Consider the following 16626-nt stretch of genomic DNA (forward strand, 5'->3'; position numbering starts at 1 on the left):
GAAAGGCTTAAATTGACCCAGCGTTGATCTCTTCTGTATATTTAAAAAGCATTTTAACAACACAAATCTTGAATGGGGGGGGTCCCTGGAAACAAGCCCCAAAAAAACGCAACCCGCAACTACCAATATTTCCAAGCAACTTCCCAGACATGGACATGGCAACACGGGGTACTCACAGCTGGACCGGGAGCTCCGACAGGGCCCTGAAGACCAGCTGGACCTGGAGGTCCCTGTAAACATGGAGGACAGGGACATATTCACAGTTAGGAACAAGGACGCTCAGAAAGTTTGTGGATTTATGTTTGATGTGCTGTAGTCTGCATCTGTCACGGACAACAAATGCATCTCATAAAACTCCTGCGGCATACACAACGTGATTTATTCTGGTTTTAAGGAGATTCAGACAATGGATTGGAATGGTACTTGACAAAAGAGAATATTTAACACCGTGGCCTCAGGCCTGCCGTCACTCCACCCCTATCTATCTCCAAAATGGATTAAACATTTAAATGCATTTCTGTTTTTTTGGGGGGAGTGTGATCCGGAAAAGTATAGAACGGATGCTTCCATTCATAACAACAATGTGCTTCTGTGTCAAACATGGACGAGGAAGTGATCAATCCTTGTGGGTGTCACCGATGCGTTTGCCAACTTGGAATAACTCCATGGATTGCACGGTATCCACACAGTACATACAGTATAAATAACTATCTATATATAGTTCATATACAACCATATCTGCCTGATGACTTATAATTACTTGTAATTCACCAGGGCAGCACTCTGGTTAATATTCTATATATTCTACTTAAACCTTTCTTCAATGAGCCACTAGCTAATAACAACCTGTTTATTCTACATTTATTGTTATAAGGGGAAATCTGCATCAAGTCCCAGTTAAGGAGTTGAGAAGAGTGCATGTTTCCTGATTTTAAATGAAACACTAATATTAAAAAAATGATAATAATAAGAACTTGCCATCGAAAGAAAAGACAAAAAAAACACACATACTTGTTCACCCTTGTCTGCTTTGCTTCCCTTCTGTCCAGGCTCACCGACCTCACCCTGCAAAGCAACAGACACACATCAGTTCACATCTTAAAACAACCCCAACCAATGTTTAGTCTTCAGTTCAAAATCATTAGATGTCACCTTGACCGTGATTGGCTCGGTAAATATTACTCTTGGAGAGTCTAATCCGATTGGCCCACAAAGATCTTGGGCAAAGTGTTTGCAATTAATTGATTACTTGGCTCCGTGTATAACTTTGGCACCATCGCTGATGACATGACGTGATGAGGAGACGTGACCCGATTGAGTTGGAACACTTATGATGACAAAATGCTCAAAAAGACGCCTAATCCCTGTTCAAGTGCATTAGCTGCGGACACGCTGTTTTGAAAGTCTAGGAATAAAGACAACGCCAGCATAACGGCTCCATGAAATCATTGCATTTGTTGATCTCATTTGCATTTGTGAGGTTTGTACTGTAAGTGGAAAGTGTGACATTTTGTAGAATGGAAATCCTGATGCTCTGCGGCTATAATTGTAAGTCGCTTTGGATAAAAGCGTCTGCTAAATGACTGTAATGTAATAATCAGTGAATTCATTAAGGATAAAGAATAAAGAATAATGTTTCAGAAGGTGCTAATTACAGAGATGCCAATAGAACACAGAGTGCTTCTCTAGCAGGCAAGTCGCTCTAACGTTTCATTACACTTCACCAAATTAAGACGGGGTTCACTAATTGCCTCTCCATAAGGTAAAATAATGAATTCTCTACAATACACATTAAACCACAGGATTCTGGTTAAGGGTGTAGCACAGCCAAGGAAATGATCTACTCTATACCTTGTCACCGTCCTCTCCGGGTGGCCCTTGAGGGCCCGCGGGACCAGGTAAACCAACAGGGCCTTGGATGCCATCTCGACCAGCAGGACCCAAGGGACCTTTCTCTCCCTAAAAACAAAGACACAAGCATGTTATCATCTTTGGCCAATGATGGCAACTTCTATCTCGAAGACAGAGAAAAACTGAAGCAGGGAGAGGGACACAAAGAGAGAGAAGGCAATAAAGAGAGAGGGAGAGAGAGAGAGGGAATTGGTGAGAGACGGAGTAAGAGAGTATATACTCACAGGTCCTCCTTTTTCACCGGCGGGGCCAGGGGGTCCCTGGGGTCCATTGCGTCCTGTCTGGCCAATGGGACCACCGGGTCCGGCTGGACCTCTCTCTCCGGGAGAACCCTGTTATCCAGGAATAAAGAACCATCAGACATGGTCTCCAAGCCAGCAGTTTAGATCATGAAAATTGAAAACTAAGACTACTGGCAAAACATGACTTTAATCCCTTAAGACCGGGAACGCATCTCTGTCATTTTATAGATTTCTTTGGCTATTCAAAAATAGCAGATATACAAGCTCATAGCGTGGCGAGTGCCGCGTGCTATGAGCTTGTAGATCTGCTATTTTAAAAAAATCTAGAAAATTTTAGCAAATCTTTGAAAATATATTTTTTGTAAAGCCAACATTTGTAAAATATTTTGTTCCAGGGACCTCCAGAAGCAAAGACTTGAGTTACAAATGTTTGCTTTAAAAATATATATATTCAAGATTTTTCAAAAATAGCCAAAAGAAACCTAAAATCACCCAGAAGCATTCCCGGATTGAATGGGTTAAAGCTTACAATCCAGGACGTATTTTAACAAATATAATTGTATTTTAACCAAGCTGTATGGTAGAGTATGTTAATACAATATACGTAGTACTAGTACATAATGCAGCCTTTGGAGATGGATCTCCCTATACTCCTTCATTGTGAAATGTATAGACACTGGTACATTATGCCTACTCATTGACCAGTAGTACTGCCTGAAGCTCATAGCACAATATCTCCCCAGCCAAAACAAAGATGCCTTATTAGAAGAGTGGTAGAAATCTATAGTCTCTCCTGCTGGAGTCTGTATAGGAGGACATGAATGGACTGTAAGCTTCAAAATGAAGATTCCGCGAAAGTCGCAATAAAGATCTTTCTCTCACACTATAGCTGTTTTTTGCACTTCATTTCTGTTCTGGGTATTTCAACCATGTCACGTCCTCGTTCCCACGCTGTCGAAACCTTTCGATCACAATTCTAAGCGTGAGCTCTACTAGCCGATCAGATTCTTTCAATTTGCAGTCATAGCCAATCAAGGCAATGGGCTCATTTGTTAACTGATATCACTTGTCATTCTATCGAGCGCTGAGCAACCACCTTGTTCTACATCAGGGGTCTTCAAGAGGGGGTCCGGGACCCCTAGGGGGTCCCCAGAGTTACTACAGGGGGGCCGCCAAGTCTTTGTGTGATATGTTTTTGTTTTGTTTTTTTACATTAACCACTTGAACCCTAGTATCCCTTTTCTGAAGAGAAACTTTAGCCAAAAATAGCAGGTCTACAAGCTCACAACGCCTCGCAGCACGAGGCATTGTGAGCTTGTAGATCGGCTATTTTTGGCAAAGAGGTATACTGTAGGTGTAGACGGAAAAAAGCAGACCAAGTAAAAAAAATTATAATCTGAAACACAATGTTATACAATATAGAGATGAAGCAGGGGTCCCTGCTTCATCTCTCTCTCAGCTAGGGGGTCCTTGGCCTAAAAAACATTGAAGAAGAGTTCAGTAGGAAGGAGGTTTCATCTGCACCACCACTAGACTCCATGTAGGGTTCTCTCTCTAATTGCGTCTAATCGCCACAACTTTACTGAACTTCATTATCATTTCAATGCATTTGTTTCGCTTCAACTTGATCTCTCTTTATTGAACTAAAGATTAGACCAAAACTTCAATGGAAACCAGTGGAAGCCGTGCCTGCAGTGAGAGCAGCCTGTGTGGGGTGGGAACAGCAGGGTGGATATAAGAGAGTTCTGATCTAGAAATAGAATAATGTGTGTTTGTTTTTGCGCTTCCCTTCTGGAAGTCTTTGTTCTGACTTTCTTATTAACTTTGTGTTTACTGTGCCCAGGTGTGTGCTCCAGTCCTCACTGTGCAGGGGGCCAGAATCATACCAACTGTCCCTGCGTCCTTGAGGGGTGTAGCGCTACTTTTAGAAGTGGGGGAGCGCGCATCTACAGTATACTGTGATTCAGATGCTGGTGTGAGATGCCACCCGGTCTGGTTCTTGACAAACAATGTCCTGTGTGACACACAACTCCAGACTGACCATGTTAGCCTGCCAACCTGCCTGCACAAGCACACACACACATTATTACACATGCACGCCCACATATGCGCACAAAGTTACTCTGACTCAGTACTCAATACCCCCTGAAACATGCACGCACTCTCTCTCTTTCTCTCTCTACCTCCCTCCCTCTGGTTCTTGTTGATGGGATTGTACGCTGGCATCTACTCTAAATTAACTGGCCTGGTGGTCACTCATCCATGGGGAATGCTTTAAAACACACACACACACACACACACACGCACGCACACTCGCACACTTTCACTAACTCCTCTCCTACTTTCTGGCTTTCCCTCATCCTCTCCCTCTCTCTCTCATGCCCCCCCCCCACACACACACAGAGTGCAATCACTGGCAGGGAAATCAATGGGGTAAAATATCACATCTCTAGTGTGTGGGGGCATTGTACTTAGTCACACCACCCTCTTTTTCGACGCCGTTATCATATCCTGTGGAAACAGTCCATCATGCACATGCAAGCCAATAGTACCACTTCAGAGTACAACTACCTCATTTTATATGAAGACAAGACACTAACAGAGTAAAACTACCCCATTTATAATGACAGCTCAGTGTGGTTAGAAGAGTGAACACCCTGTGAGGTCGGGGTTCAATCCCCCGGCCGGGTCGTACCAAAGACTATAAAAATGGGACCAAATCCCTCCCTGCTGACACTTATGCGTCAAGGGTTGGATTGCGACATACTGGCGTCAGGGGGTGTACTTGAACATCAACACGCTTCACGCTACAGAAACAGGAGATAGGCTCCTGCCCTATGGGCCACATGGCTACTTACTTACTTACTTGCTATTTATAAAGACAAGACAATAAATAACAGAGTAGAACTACAATATCTCATACATAAAGACAGGACAGTAACATAGTAAAACATAACCTCATAACTACAGTAACATGGTGAATGGCAGAACATTACACATCCTACAACTAAATTTGGACAATCAGCTTTCTCCATAAAGGGCTGTCAACTTTTGGAACACATTAACAAACGCAATGAAAATTTATTCCAGATATAAAATATTTTACAACAAAGGTTACGTGCTGGCTGAGAGCAAACCAGAACTGTACCTATTTTTAGCTAAAAGTATTGTATTGCTAATTGTTGTTTCAATTGTTTTTAATTGCCACAACACATCACAACCAAGGCATTTTGGTATGCGAATTTTGTCGTGCTTCCACATCTGCGGTGCATTGTGATTTTATGACAACGAAACCTGCTTTAATGACACTGCGTGTAAAGTCCAACTACTGTAGGGACAAGAGTTGAAAATGTGCAACAGCTATAAACTCTCTGTGCAGCTGTGTAATTCTCATGCTGTATGGGAACTTAAATTGCATCATCCCTATCAAATAAAATTCAAAAGGAAAATAATAATTTGCTCTGCGAATGATTACTCCCATTCAAAAACAAGACCCCCCCCCCCTCCCCGACACCACAGCCACCCACCAGCACCCTCTCTTTCATTATGAGTGCCCTGCATATCTGCCGTTTTATCTAGACTGGCACTGGTGAAAGGGAGGGGAAGGCAGAGGCAGTTATCGGAAGCCAGCGCTTATCGCTTGAACAAAATGTCAGACTCTTCAAAGCTGCCTGTCAGCTAGTCAACCAGCCAGCCAGCCGCTCTCTGTACAGATCTCTACGGAGCTGGAGGAGACACTTCCACACATCAGTGGCCAGGAGCCTCAAAAAGACGGAAGAGAGAGAGAGAGAGAGAGAGAGAGAGATAGTGGTGTAAAGTACATTTACTCAAGTACTCTACTTAAGTTAAATTGTGAGGTAATTTTTACTTTACTGGAGTATTTCCAATGTTCTGTACTTTTACTTCTAGTCCACTACATCTCAGAGGCAAACATTGTACCTTTACTCCACAATTAGTTTTTTTTAAAACTTTAGTTACAAGTAACTTTGTAGAATTTGATTATTATTACACAACATACATTACCCACTTCAGCCCTACTGTATATGCAACCCTAACCCTAACCCTATCTACAAGCTCACAATGTGTCACGATGCGACACATTGTGAGCTTGTAGATCTGCTATTTTCAAAAGATTTTAATACATTTTATACGTCTGAAAACTTGTGAAACGAGACATTCTGTATAATGAGTACTTTCTAGTTTTGGTAAATTTTGATACCAATACTTTGTACTGTACTTTTTACTCAAGTAAATTTAGAATTCCGGACTTTTACTTAACAGAGTATTTCTGCATCGCAGTATTGATAAAAAATGTGTACTTTTTCCACCACTGGAGAGAGAGAGAGAGAGAGAGAGAGAGAGAGAGAGAGCGAGAGAGAGAGAAATCGGCCCACTTCTTTGTGGATTACTCTGCTGTGCCACCCTTTTCGTTTTTTGTCAAAAGCCACTCACGAACAAGCGGAGTGTGACACAGTTTACAGCAGACGAGTTAAGCCCGAACCATACTTTGTCGCACGGCGGTGTCGCGCATCGGAAATAGCCGGCCTACCAGCTCAAAAATCACGCAGCAGGTGCGACACGTTGTGAGCTGGTAGGTCTGCTATTCCTGCCCGTTCTCGACGCGACACCGTCACACGACAGAGCATAGATTAGGCTTAGAAGGAACGAGTGGCAAAGAGTGAGCGTGTGTGTGTGGGTGGGTGGGGGGCCCTTTCGAAATAAAGCTAAAAGACTATAAAGGGGGCTTGAGGAGGCTATAAGGGAGGATAATTGTGATTGATATGGATGAGAATTAAATAACGGGATGAAATACCAATATAAATGCTAATATGACAAAATGCTAATATGTGTTAACGATCATCCTGATTAAACCTTCAAGGCAACGAAGCAAACGCTGATAACTTTTTGGACCCAACTCTGACAGGTGACAGTGTTTCTGAATCTGCATGATGATGGCACTTTGATACAACCGTTTTGAAGACCGGGACTTCAACATTGTACCTTTAACCTAGCATCTGGTGTGACACACCTTCCTACACACACACACACACACACACTCCTTATCTTCTCTCCTACAGAGAATATCATCATTATCCCCTTGCTGCAACATTCGTGCACTACTACTACTGTACATGCTGTTCCCTCACTCCTCCAAAAAAAAGAACAAATGTGCACAGACAGTCCTCCTGGAGAGGTGAGGTAACAGTAGCCATGGTAACGGGATACTTACGTTGGGGCCCCCTACTCCCTGAGGGCCTTCTCCTCCCTTCAAGCCACCTGGACCCTGGAAGTAAAGGAGACAGGAGAGAGGTTAGCGCTGGCTGCACTGCGGGGCCACTGCTCAATGCTGTCCAAAGAGCACTGCTATAGCCTGCTTGTCAAATGGGCTCTTAACCCATTAAGACCTGAGGCCGAAGAAGGTATTATGTGTGAGATAATATAAATGGAACTGGTTGTTTGAAAGAATGGAACGAGCTAAAAATCCTTTTCGTTTGTATACTTTATTGTTCAATGTTGCTCCCACCTTCACATTTTTTGATAAAAAAAAACAGCACTTGTGCCTTCTTTGTTTTGAATTATTATATAAGATGATGTTTGGCAACATAATATGTGATGTTTATAGTTTGTCTTTTGTTTTGTGTGTTTTGTTCATGAAAAATGAATAAAACATGCCTGCAAATGCCTTCTAAATCAGTAGTTCTCACACGTTTCAGTATTTCAAAATTATTCAACATTTTCAAGACTTTTCAAAAATGTTCAAAAATAGCAGATGTACAGGGAGAAAAAATCTAAAATGACACAGATGCCTTTACCGGTTTTAGCGGGTTAAATGTTAACGTGTGCTTGTGTGTGCTTGTGTGTGTGCAGTACGTGTTTGTGTGCGTATATGTCAGTGTGTGTCTTTGCACACTCGGGTGCTGTGCTCGTTTTACAGTATGCCTGTGTTCGCTTTGCAGGGGGTCTGTGTGGGTGAATGAGCACGTCATGCTGCTTGTGTGTGTGTGTGTGTGTGTGTGTGTGTGTGTGTGTGTGTGTGTGTGTGTGTGTGTGTGAGAGTGTGTGTGTGTGTGTGTGTGCGCGCATTTTACGCCTGTGCTCGCAAGGTGTCTGCTGCTCGTGCTGCATGCTCGTATTGACGCGTGGGCGGTGTGCCTGTACGCGCGTTAATCCACCTCGATGTTTGTTTACGTGTTTAGGCTTACACACACACGTCACATGCACATCACGCGTGATTCCGGCTGTGCTGGTGTATCGTTGGAATCGATCGACAAGGTGTATACTACAGAGCCGCTCATCTTACAGCACAGTCTCTGGATTACACCTCGTTATCAAGCAACCACTAGGAGCCTGAAGCCCCCCAGTGAGTATGGTGCTCAGCAGGAGGGAGCGCCCATCAATCTCTGGCCTCCTGTCATCTCCTCTCCTCCAAGCTAACGCATGCAAGTGCCTGGCATGACTCATGGCACCGAGCAGCTAAGATGGCATATGGAAAATGTTGTTCGCCCCGCAGCTGTAAAAGACTTTCATTATAATAACTAATTTAAAGCCTCATACCATACCACGCTCCAGTCAGAGCCAGAAAGGCGTGGTAGCTGCCAAACAGTTCCCACAATTCAATGGCTTTCACTTTTTTTGTTTAATACCTCGGTGCTTTAGAAAGCTCCCACTTACCGGGGCAGCACACAGCCACGGCACACACACAAAGCGTTATTTATTGGCTCAGGTGTTGCTAGCACGCCTCTGATCACCCCACGATGGAGAGGCGAGATGATGTGTTTATGCGCTTGTGTTTTTCTTTGTGCACATGCTTGTCTGAGATAGGAGGGAGACGCTCTTTGCATGCATGCTCAAGTAGGTGTGCGTGTGCGTGTGTGTGTGTGAGTGTCGCAGCGTGCGTGCATGGGTGTGCACACACGCGCGAGTGCATGCTCGCCCAAGATCGAGTGAGAAAAGATTTGTGCGGTCTATTTGTGTGTTTGTGCATGCTCACACATTGGATTGATTTGCATTGATTATTTGTGTGCGTGTGTGTGCATGTTGTTATATATAAGTAAAGACAGTCATTTAGGGCCGGAACTCCTATCTGTAACTATACCTTTCAAGACGGGAACCCCTTTTGGGGTTCTTGTTGCCATGTACAGTATAAAGCAACATACATTTTTTGTCATTTTTTAATCAATATTTGAAGTTTTTCAGAAAACTTAGTTCAGGATTTAGAAGGCGTTTTTAGAATCGGCCTCGGGTCGAAATGGGTTAACAATGTTTTTGTGTTCTGTGTACAGTACCAGTCTACTCGTGTGCATCATGTATCCCAGAGTGAGTCATGTGTGCTAGCTTGTTCGGTACGTGTGAGTGAGTGTACACAGAAATGAAATGTGTTACATGTGCATGCATGTTGCATGAGGAGAAGGTCAGCACCCCACACATGGGGGGATAAACACATAACAGCTGTAATAAGTCTCTGCAGCGCTGTGTGCTGTCCTGACGGTCGCCCTTGAAATGGTGACTCAACCAGAGATGTTCTGATATTTGCTCCCACAACTCATTCCCTGTTACCTTGAACTTTTCAACCGCAAGGACATTCTTCTTTTTTATTTTTTAATATCGGAACTCAAACCTAACCCTGGGAGTAGGAGGCATTGCATGTCGCAGTCCCTCCATGTTATGGGCTTGAGTACAGTTAGTTAGTAATTAATTTCCATGCATTTCTAGTGTTTTGCTATATTATGTCAATGCAGTATGTTAATATGTCACTCTAAATAACATAAGTAGCTAAATAACTAATTAGTTAGTGTCATTGTTTCAAAATAATAACAGAAAATCATTATACGATGCCTTTGTGCATTCGGAATTCAGTGTTCATGTCATATATCAGCATGGTAGTTTTGGTGGCAACTATGAAAGATTGCTTCTAATTTACAACGGGAATGCTTTTGGATGCATACCCTTAAAACTATATATATCCTATATACAGTATGAAGAGTGTAACAAGTCTCCTTTATTATTATGAATGACGTCAAGGTAATGATATGGCCTCTAAAACCCTATAGACCGGACAATCATAAGATAAATCAAGAGATACTTGAGTATCTGAGTACCTTGTTGATTTCTACATGAGTCATCCAATAGGTCTAACCTATGCCTCATTATCAACCAACAGTTGAACTCTGATTTATGTACGGCTTTCTTCTGTGGTTTTTGGAACTTGTTATGCAATGTCTGACTATACACTTAATGCCCACGTGTATGTGTTTTATTCGTTCTAGCTTCAAGTCAATGAGTGTGCTCGTTAAGCCATATTACCCTAGACATCTTTCAGGTGGGAGGTGTCATCACTATCATTAATGGTGATTGATCACCTGGTATTGCGATTGCCTCTCCTTAAAAGCACAGCACACACTGTTTTTATTCCCACTGATGAAGGCTGGATAGCCGAAACGTTTGTCATCCTTTTCAATATGAGGCATAATGGAACAATAAAAATTATGGACTTTTATTTGTGAGTGCGACCCTCCATGGTTCGATCTGTTGAGCATGTCAGTCCTCCAACATAAACCTTGTATAAACCTATATATATATAGATATATATAGATATATATAGATATATATAGATAGATAGATATATATATAGCCCCATATATATATATATAAACCTTCAACTTTTTATGTTGTTTTTTTTTCTCCCCTGTAAATTACTGCCGCACAACAGTGCTGTGCAAAGGTAGCAAAAATAGCCGATCTACAAGCTCACAACGTGTCGCATCGTGGCGCGTTGCGAGCTTGCAGATGTGCCATTTTTGCAATTATTTAAAAAAAAAATAAGGTGAAAGTGAAAGTGGTGAAGTGTGCCTGTTGTTTTTTTATATTAAAAGTATTAACAAGAGCTTGTGACAAAAATAATAACTACATTGGATCTATTGGAGGAACAGAGGTTTCCGCCCGACAGCGACGATATAGATTCAGAACACCACTAACATAACTTTCAGTCAGGCGCTCATCCAAGATAACATTTGGTTCAACAGCAGGTAGTTAGTTTGGTAATTGAGGTTTGGGAGCTGTGTTGTACTTGGCAGGGTTTGTTCTAGGGATGTGTGAGATGACACACACACACACACACACACACACACACACACACACACACACAGGTGTCTGTGTGTACGTCTGCTTGTGTGAACACGTGCGTACATGTTTGTTTGTTTGTGTGTGTGTGTGTGTGTGAGTTTGTGCATGTGCTCATCGGTGTAAATGCCTCCCGAGTATGAGTCTGCATATGTACAGGTTATACCTGTGTGTCTGTATCTCTGTTGGACTTGTGCCTGATTTACAGTGGTGTAAAGTAACTAAGTACAATTACTCAAGTACAGTGCTTAAGTACAATTTTGAGGTATTTTTACTGGAGTATTTTCAATTGTCAGTACTTCTACTCCACTACATCTCAGAGGCAAATATTGTGCTTTTACTCCACTACAATTATTTGAACACTTTAGTTACTAGTTACTTTGTAGATATAAATTATTATATTCTAAAACATACATTAACCACTTCAGCCCTATTTTATACATATGCATTGCGACGCGTTGTGAGCTTGTAGATCTGCTATTTTCTAACATTTTAGTACTTTTTTTGATACTTTAAGTATATGTTGATGCCAATACTTTTGTACTTTAACTCAAGTAAAATTTTTAGTGTCTCTGTGCTTGGGTCTACTGTGCTTGTTGGTCTTACCATGGCCCCTGGAAGTCCTCTCACTCCGTTGAAGCCCCTCAGCCCGGCGGGGCCCACCTTCCCAGAGATACCCATAGGACCTGGGTCACCCTGCAGAAAGAGACGGAAGACAACATCAGCTTAACGGACATCCAAGCAGGTAATCAATGAACGGCAAATTACTCTCCGTTTACATAACTGACCGCTACTGATTCTGTTCAACGTGACACATAAAAGAACAGGGAAGGGACAGTTCAGTCAGGTCATAGTATTACATTGTATCAATGAACCATACTGGCAGGTTTAGGCATAGATATAGAAACCTAGATACCTCATTGGCCTCTGCAGTTCATTGTAACGACTGGTATCTCAATACAAGGCTCTTCCGCAGGGCTGTTTGACTACTGACCAATCACATCGCGTTAACTACTGGCCAATCACAGCGTGTCTAACTGACTAGTTGCTGCGCAGCTGCCTCTTAAGAAAAGACCCGCCCCACCTGTCTCTGATCGGCCTACCGAACTTCTGTGACGCACACGGAAGTTTCCAGCTTGCCCTGCTGAAGCGGAAGGAAGTGGAAGGCTAGCCCAAGCCTTATATGGGCTAGCCCTGCGGAACAAGGAAGTGCGCCCGAGATACGAACGCTTCAGAGCCGAAGGAGGCGTCTACCTTTATATGTCTATAGGTTTAGGTACAGGTTTAGCTGACACCATGACCGGAATTTTGCTTCTGTGCTTTGAGGAATTGGTGTGGTTCCATCGATGTATTGTCTATAGCAAGGAGCGATTTGTTGTGACAGGACAGCAAAAAAACTGTGTGAAAAGGTTGAGGAAAGTTCAACTTTTTCACTGAAGTTTGTGGCGAGAGAAAGCGACAGTTGGCTATATGGTCTGAGCTAGGTGTGAATTATGGGTCCGCACATCCATGTCACAGAAGGTGACATGGATGTTTTGGAAACACTCATTTAGAGGAGAGGAAAAAAAACGCTCAATGGAAACCACTATCGCGGTTGGTGTAGGCTGCCCTAGCGCGTCTGATATCTGGTCTAGAGGGGGCGGGTTCAAAATCTCCGGAGAGAGAATCCGCCGGATCCCATTGGTTCACCGATCTGTGCTCCCGCCCCCCGCGCCCCTCCTCCTCCCCAATGTGCAGCATTGAGAGCCCTGACGTCACAACATTTGGAGCGACGCCCACTGCACTCTGGTTGGTTGGGGAAATCACCCACTTCCTATGCCAGGAACGTCAACAGGCTGGTCCAGGCTCTTATTTTTGAGCAAAACGCGATAGAAAATAAAAGCCTGGAGATCGAGGTTACTGTTGGTGTGAATTTGGAGTGAGCCCAATGACTTGTCATGGTCCACTTGATTTTCCAAAGCATCCAGTGGTTTTGTTTAGTGTTCCTTTAAAGGAACAATCCTACTATAAGTACCATTCATTATACGTGTCAATAGCAGCAAGTGATCGAGCAGAAATAACAAAGAGAGAAGAGATTAGAGTGTGAGAGGGTTAATCGAATGGTTTCAACAGAAACCATTTTGAATAACTCTCGTCCACCCCATATGCACCAATTACCATTAGGCTAAATAGAGGTTCAAGAGTGGGAAAAGCCAGATCATTAACAGAGCTAGCCAAGGCACCACTGTGCTTACATTCTCATACGCAAATTGCTCTGTTTGGCAGTGAAAACAAAAAGCCAAGACCTCCTGTTCAGTTTCTCTATTGATGTGTTCACATTCGGTCTCCTGGCTTAAAAAAAATGTTTTTTTAGAGTTGTGTTAAAGTATTGTGTATTATTTTCCAAATGAAAATCATAACTGTACTTCACATGTTCAAATGAAATGCACTGAGAGATGGTAGCTGCTCTAATTACATACTGTAACTGGATTTCATAATACAAGTTTTTTTTTGCTTATATTGCGGTTATTCTCAAAACAATTATATATACACTGGACAATATGTATAAAACATGCAAATCCAATTAATAAGACAGAATACAGAAAGCACAGGGGAACAAACCAACAATGCACACTTATTCATTATCTTCACACTGATGCCATAACACCACACAGTAAAATCCTCGATGGTAATTTAACTTGGGAGAGGGTACAAATGTGTGCCATTTGTGCATTCGCGGAGTTACAAATGGATAAATGAACAGTGAGGATTTTACAGTGTAAGTATTACAGGCACATAGACAACACAAAAAAATCTAAACTCCCGTTTTACCTTTCCTCCCTCTTTTCCTGCAGATCCAGGGAGACCTTGCTCACCAGGGGGACCAGGGGATCCGGGGTGCCCTCTCTCTCCACTGGGTCCGGTCTCTCCAGTAGGACCCTGTCAGGTACGGCACAAAGAAACGTCAGTGTTAATGAATGACCTAAGCCAATGTAGTAGGTCTGTCTGTCATACAGTATCAAATGTGGTACGGGTTGTGCAGTCCATTTTTACACAGTAGGCTAGCTGTACATTATATCCTGTGTCTGTCTGTCTGTCTGTGTGTTTGTCTGGGAATAATCGCACAAATCAGCAAACTTTATATGCACACTTCCAGTAGGCTAACTTAGTACTGTATGTACCTCCATGTTTTCCAAAATATTTAACTTAAATTTTACTGTATGGAAGTCAATAGGGTTCGGATCGGGCTGAAAGGCTGAAACCTTGAACAAATTTGGAGTATTATGTCATAGATATGTCATCTAAGACAACTGATGTCATATACTTTCAATGCCTTGTGATGCATTCCAATGAGTTGCATTGGTGTTTCGGTGCTACAGCCCCAGCCTTCACTTATGTCATTACATCAGTGGTTTTCAACCCTTTTCTATCAAGGTCCATTATTTATTCGGCATTTGAACCACGGACCACCGCTTGATGAGATTTAGCCTCTCAGACCCAAAACTTAGAATATCTCGTTATCGTTGGATACGATTTTGTCCACAATTCCATGCTGTATTGATGTTGGTCCCATATGAGAGATAACAGGCAAATGTTGATCAAAATAACAATCGTTCTACATTCTCTGTGTAGACTTGTAAATTAAGTAATGCAGATGTTTAACAATAATTTTACTCTCTCAAGAGTTAAAGATCTATAAGGGTCCATTTGGTTACCAACTCTCCATCATTTAGCTGGGGACCACCTGGAACCCCCTCAAGGACCACTACTGGTTGAGAACCACTGACTTATGTCACTACATAACAGCTGACCCACACAGTGAGGACATGTGGACATGAGGTAGGAAGGAGCAGAAGAAGAAGAGTTGTAAATCTAACCTGAGGTCCAACCACACCTCCAGGTCCTGGGGGTCCGGTCTTTCCTTGGAATCCCTGAAGAGAAAAAAACAAACAAATGGGAATTACTGTATGTTCACCATTTGCACGACATGTTAAAAGTCAGTAAAGCTTGAGCTTGTAGATCTGCTACTTTTGCTGCTTTTTGAATTTGAATCCTGGAAAAGTAACAGTTTCCCCCCCCGACAGAGACGATATAAAACAGTGCATGTCTCTATGATTGGAAACATCCTGTACACAGTTAGTGAAGTTGAGAAGCCACGGCTTTTGCCATCTGTTCCCTGCTGCAAACGTTAAGAGATATAAACAACGCAATCACCCTTCCCACTGACTGACTTCTGCTGGACCTTTGCTCAAGGCCAGGGTGATTTAACAGTAGGCGAAGATTCCTATTTATTTAATTTTTCTGGCAGATTCTGACCGCTGATCTCATCGATTCTAACTGGCAACATTTCAGTAATAATAAGCCATTTCTTTAGCAACGTTGAGGCTTATTCCTCTGCCCTTTGTGTTGTGTATTCGAAACCATGGTGTGCTTTGGCGATCTTATTCAAATTCATTCAGTGCACATGGAACCACCAATGGTGGAAAAAGTACTCCCATTTTTTACTTAAGTAAAAGTATCAATACTGCACTGTAGAAATACTCTGTTGCAAGTAAAAGTCCGGAATTCAAAATTTACTTGAGTAAAAGTACAAAAGTATTGGCATCAAAATGTACTTAAAGTACCAAAAGTAGAATGTACTCATTATCAAAATCTACAAAGTAACTAGTAACTCAAGTTTTCAAGTAATTGTAGTGGAGTAAAAGTACAATATTTGACTCTGAGATGTAGTGGATTAGAAGTAATACTACTGAAAATTGGAAATACTTCAGGAACGTAAAAAGAAATACCTCAACATTGTACAGAACAGTACTTGAGTAAATGTACTGAAGTACAGTAGTTGAGTAAATGTACTTAGTTACTTTACACCACTGCCAATGGTTCCATTTGTACACTCTTCAGAATTAAATTAATTGAGCTGATTTGACAGCGTATTCACACTAATGCAAGTCCAGCATTCTCTCCATGCCCGCGGGCCCAATGCCCCGGGGGAGCCAATGCCCGTAGGATTTAAAAAGAGTTGCCCCACTCACCGTCTCTCCTCTCTGCCCTGGGTGTCCAGGCAGTCCGTCTTTTCCTGGTGGTCCCTGAAGCACGAACAAACACACATCATGTCAACAGGACGTACTCATCAATGTTTCACACGCTGTGGAGGAAGTGCTGACACCGAACCGCGTTGCTTGGTGAACCGGTCCACCGGAGATATACTTACGTTGGGTCCTTTGGGTCCGGGGAAACCGACTGGGCCTTGAGGCCCTCCAGGTCCCTTGAGGAAAAGAAAAGATAGTTTGAAATATACATCATTAGAATACAAACACCTGAACATTTACGTTCGTTCATCATCATTCTATTTAAAAAAAGTAATACTTATTAA

General features: G+C 42.5%; 1 protein-coding gene across 1 annotated transcript in view; it reads right to left on the bottom strand.

The window, feature by feature from the left end:
• Positions 1–16626, bottom strand: part of LOC308094423 (collagen alpha-1(XI) chain-like) — a 131312-nt gene that overhangs the window by 35882 nt on the left and 78804 nt on the right. Inside the window, exons 36-45 of the mRNA XM_080441068.1 lie at positions 16465–16518; positions 16286–16339; positions 15131–15184; positions 14085–14192; positions 11880–11969; positions 7384–7437; positions 2136–2243; positions 1852–1959; positions 1012–1065; positions 177–230 (exon numbers count right to left, since the gene is read on the bottom strand). Of these exons, the coding sequence (XP_080297194.1) occupies positions 177–230; positions 1012–1065; positions 1852–1959; positions 2136–2243; positions 7384–7437; positions 11880–11969; positions 14085–14192; positions 15131–15184; positions 16286–16339; positions 16465–16518 (738 nt within the window). The remainder of the gene's footprint in view (positions 1–176; positions 231–1011; positions 1066–1851; positions 1960–2135; positions 2244–7383; positions 7438–11879; positions 11970–14084; positions 14193–15130; positions 15185–16285; positions 16340–16464; positions 16519–16626) is intronic.

The sequence above is a fragment of the Gymnoscopelus braueri genome (assembly GCF_963280865.1).
Source record: "Gymnoscopelus braueri genome assembly, chromosome: 10".
In the NCBI taxonomy this organism is placed as follows: Eukaryota; Metazoa; Chordata; class Actinopteri; order Myctophiformes; family Myctophidae; genus Gymnoscopelus; species Gymnoscopelus braueri.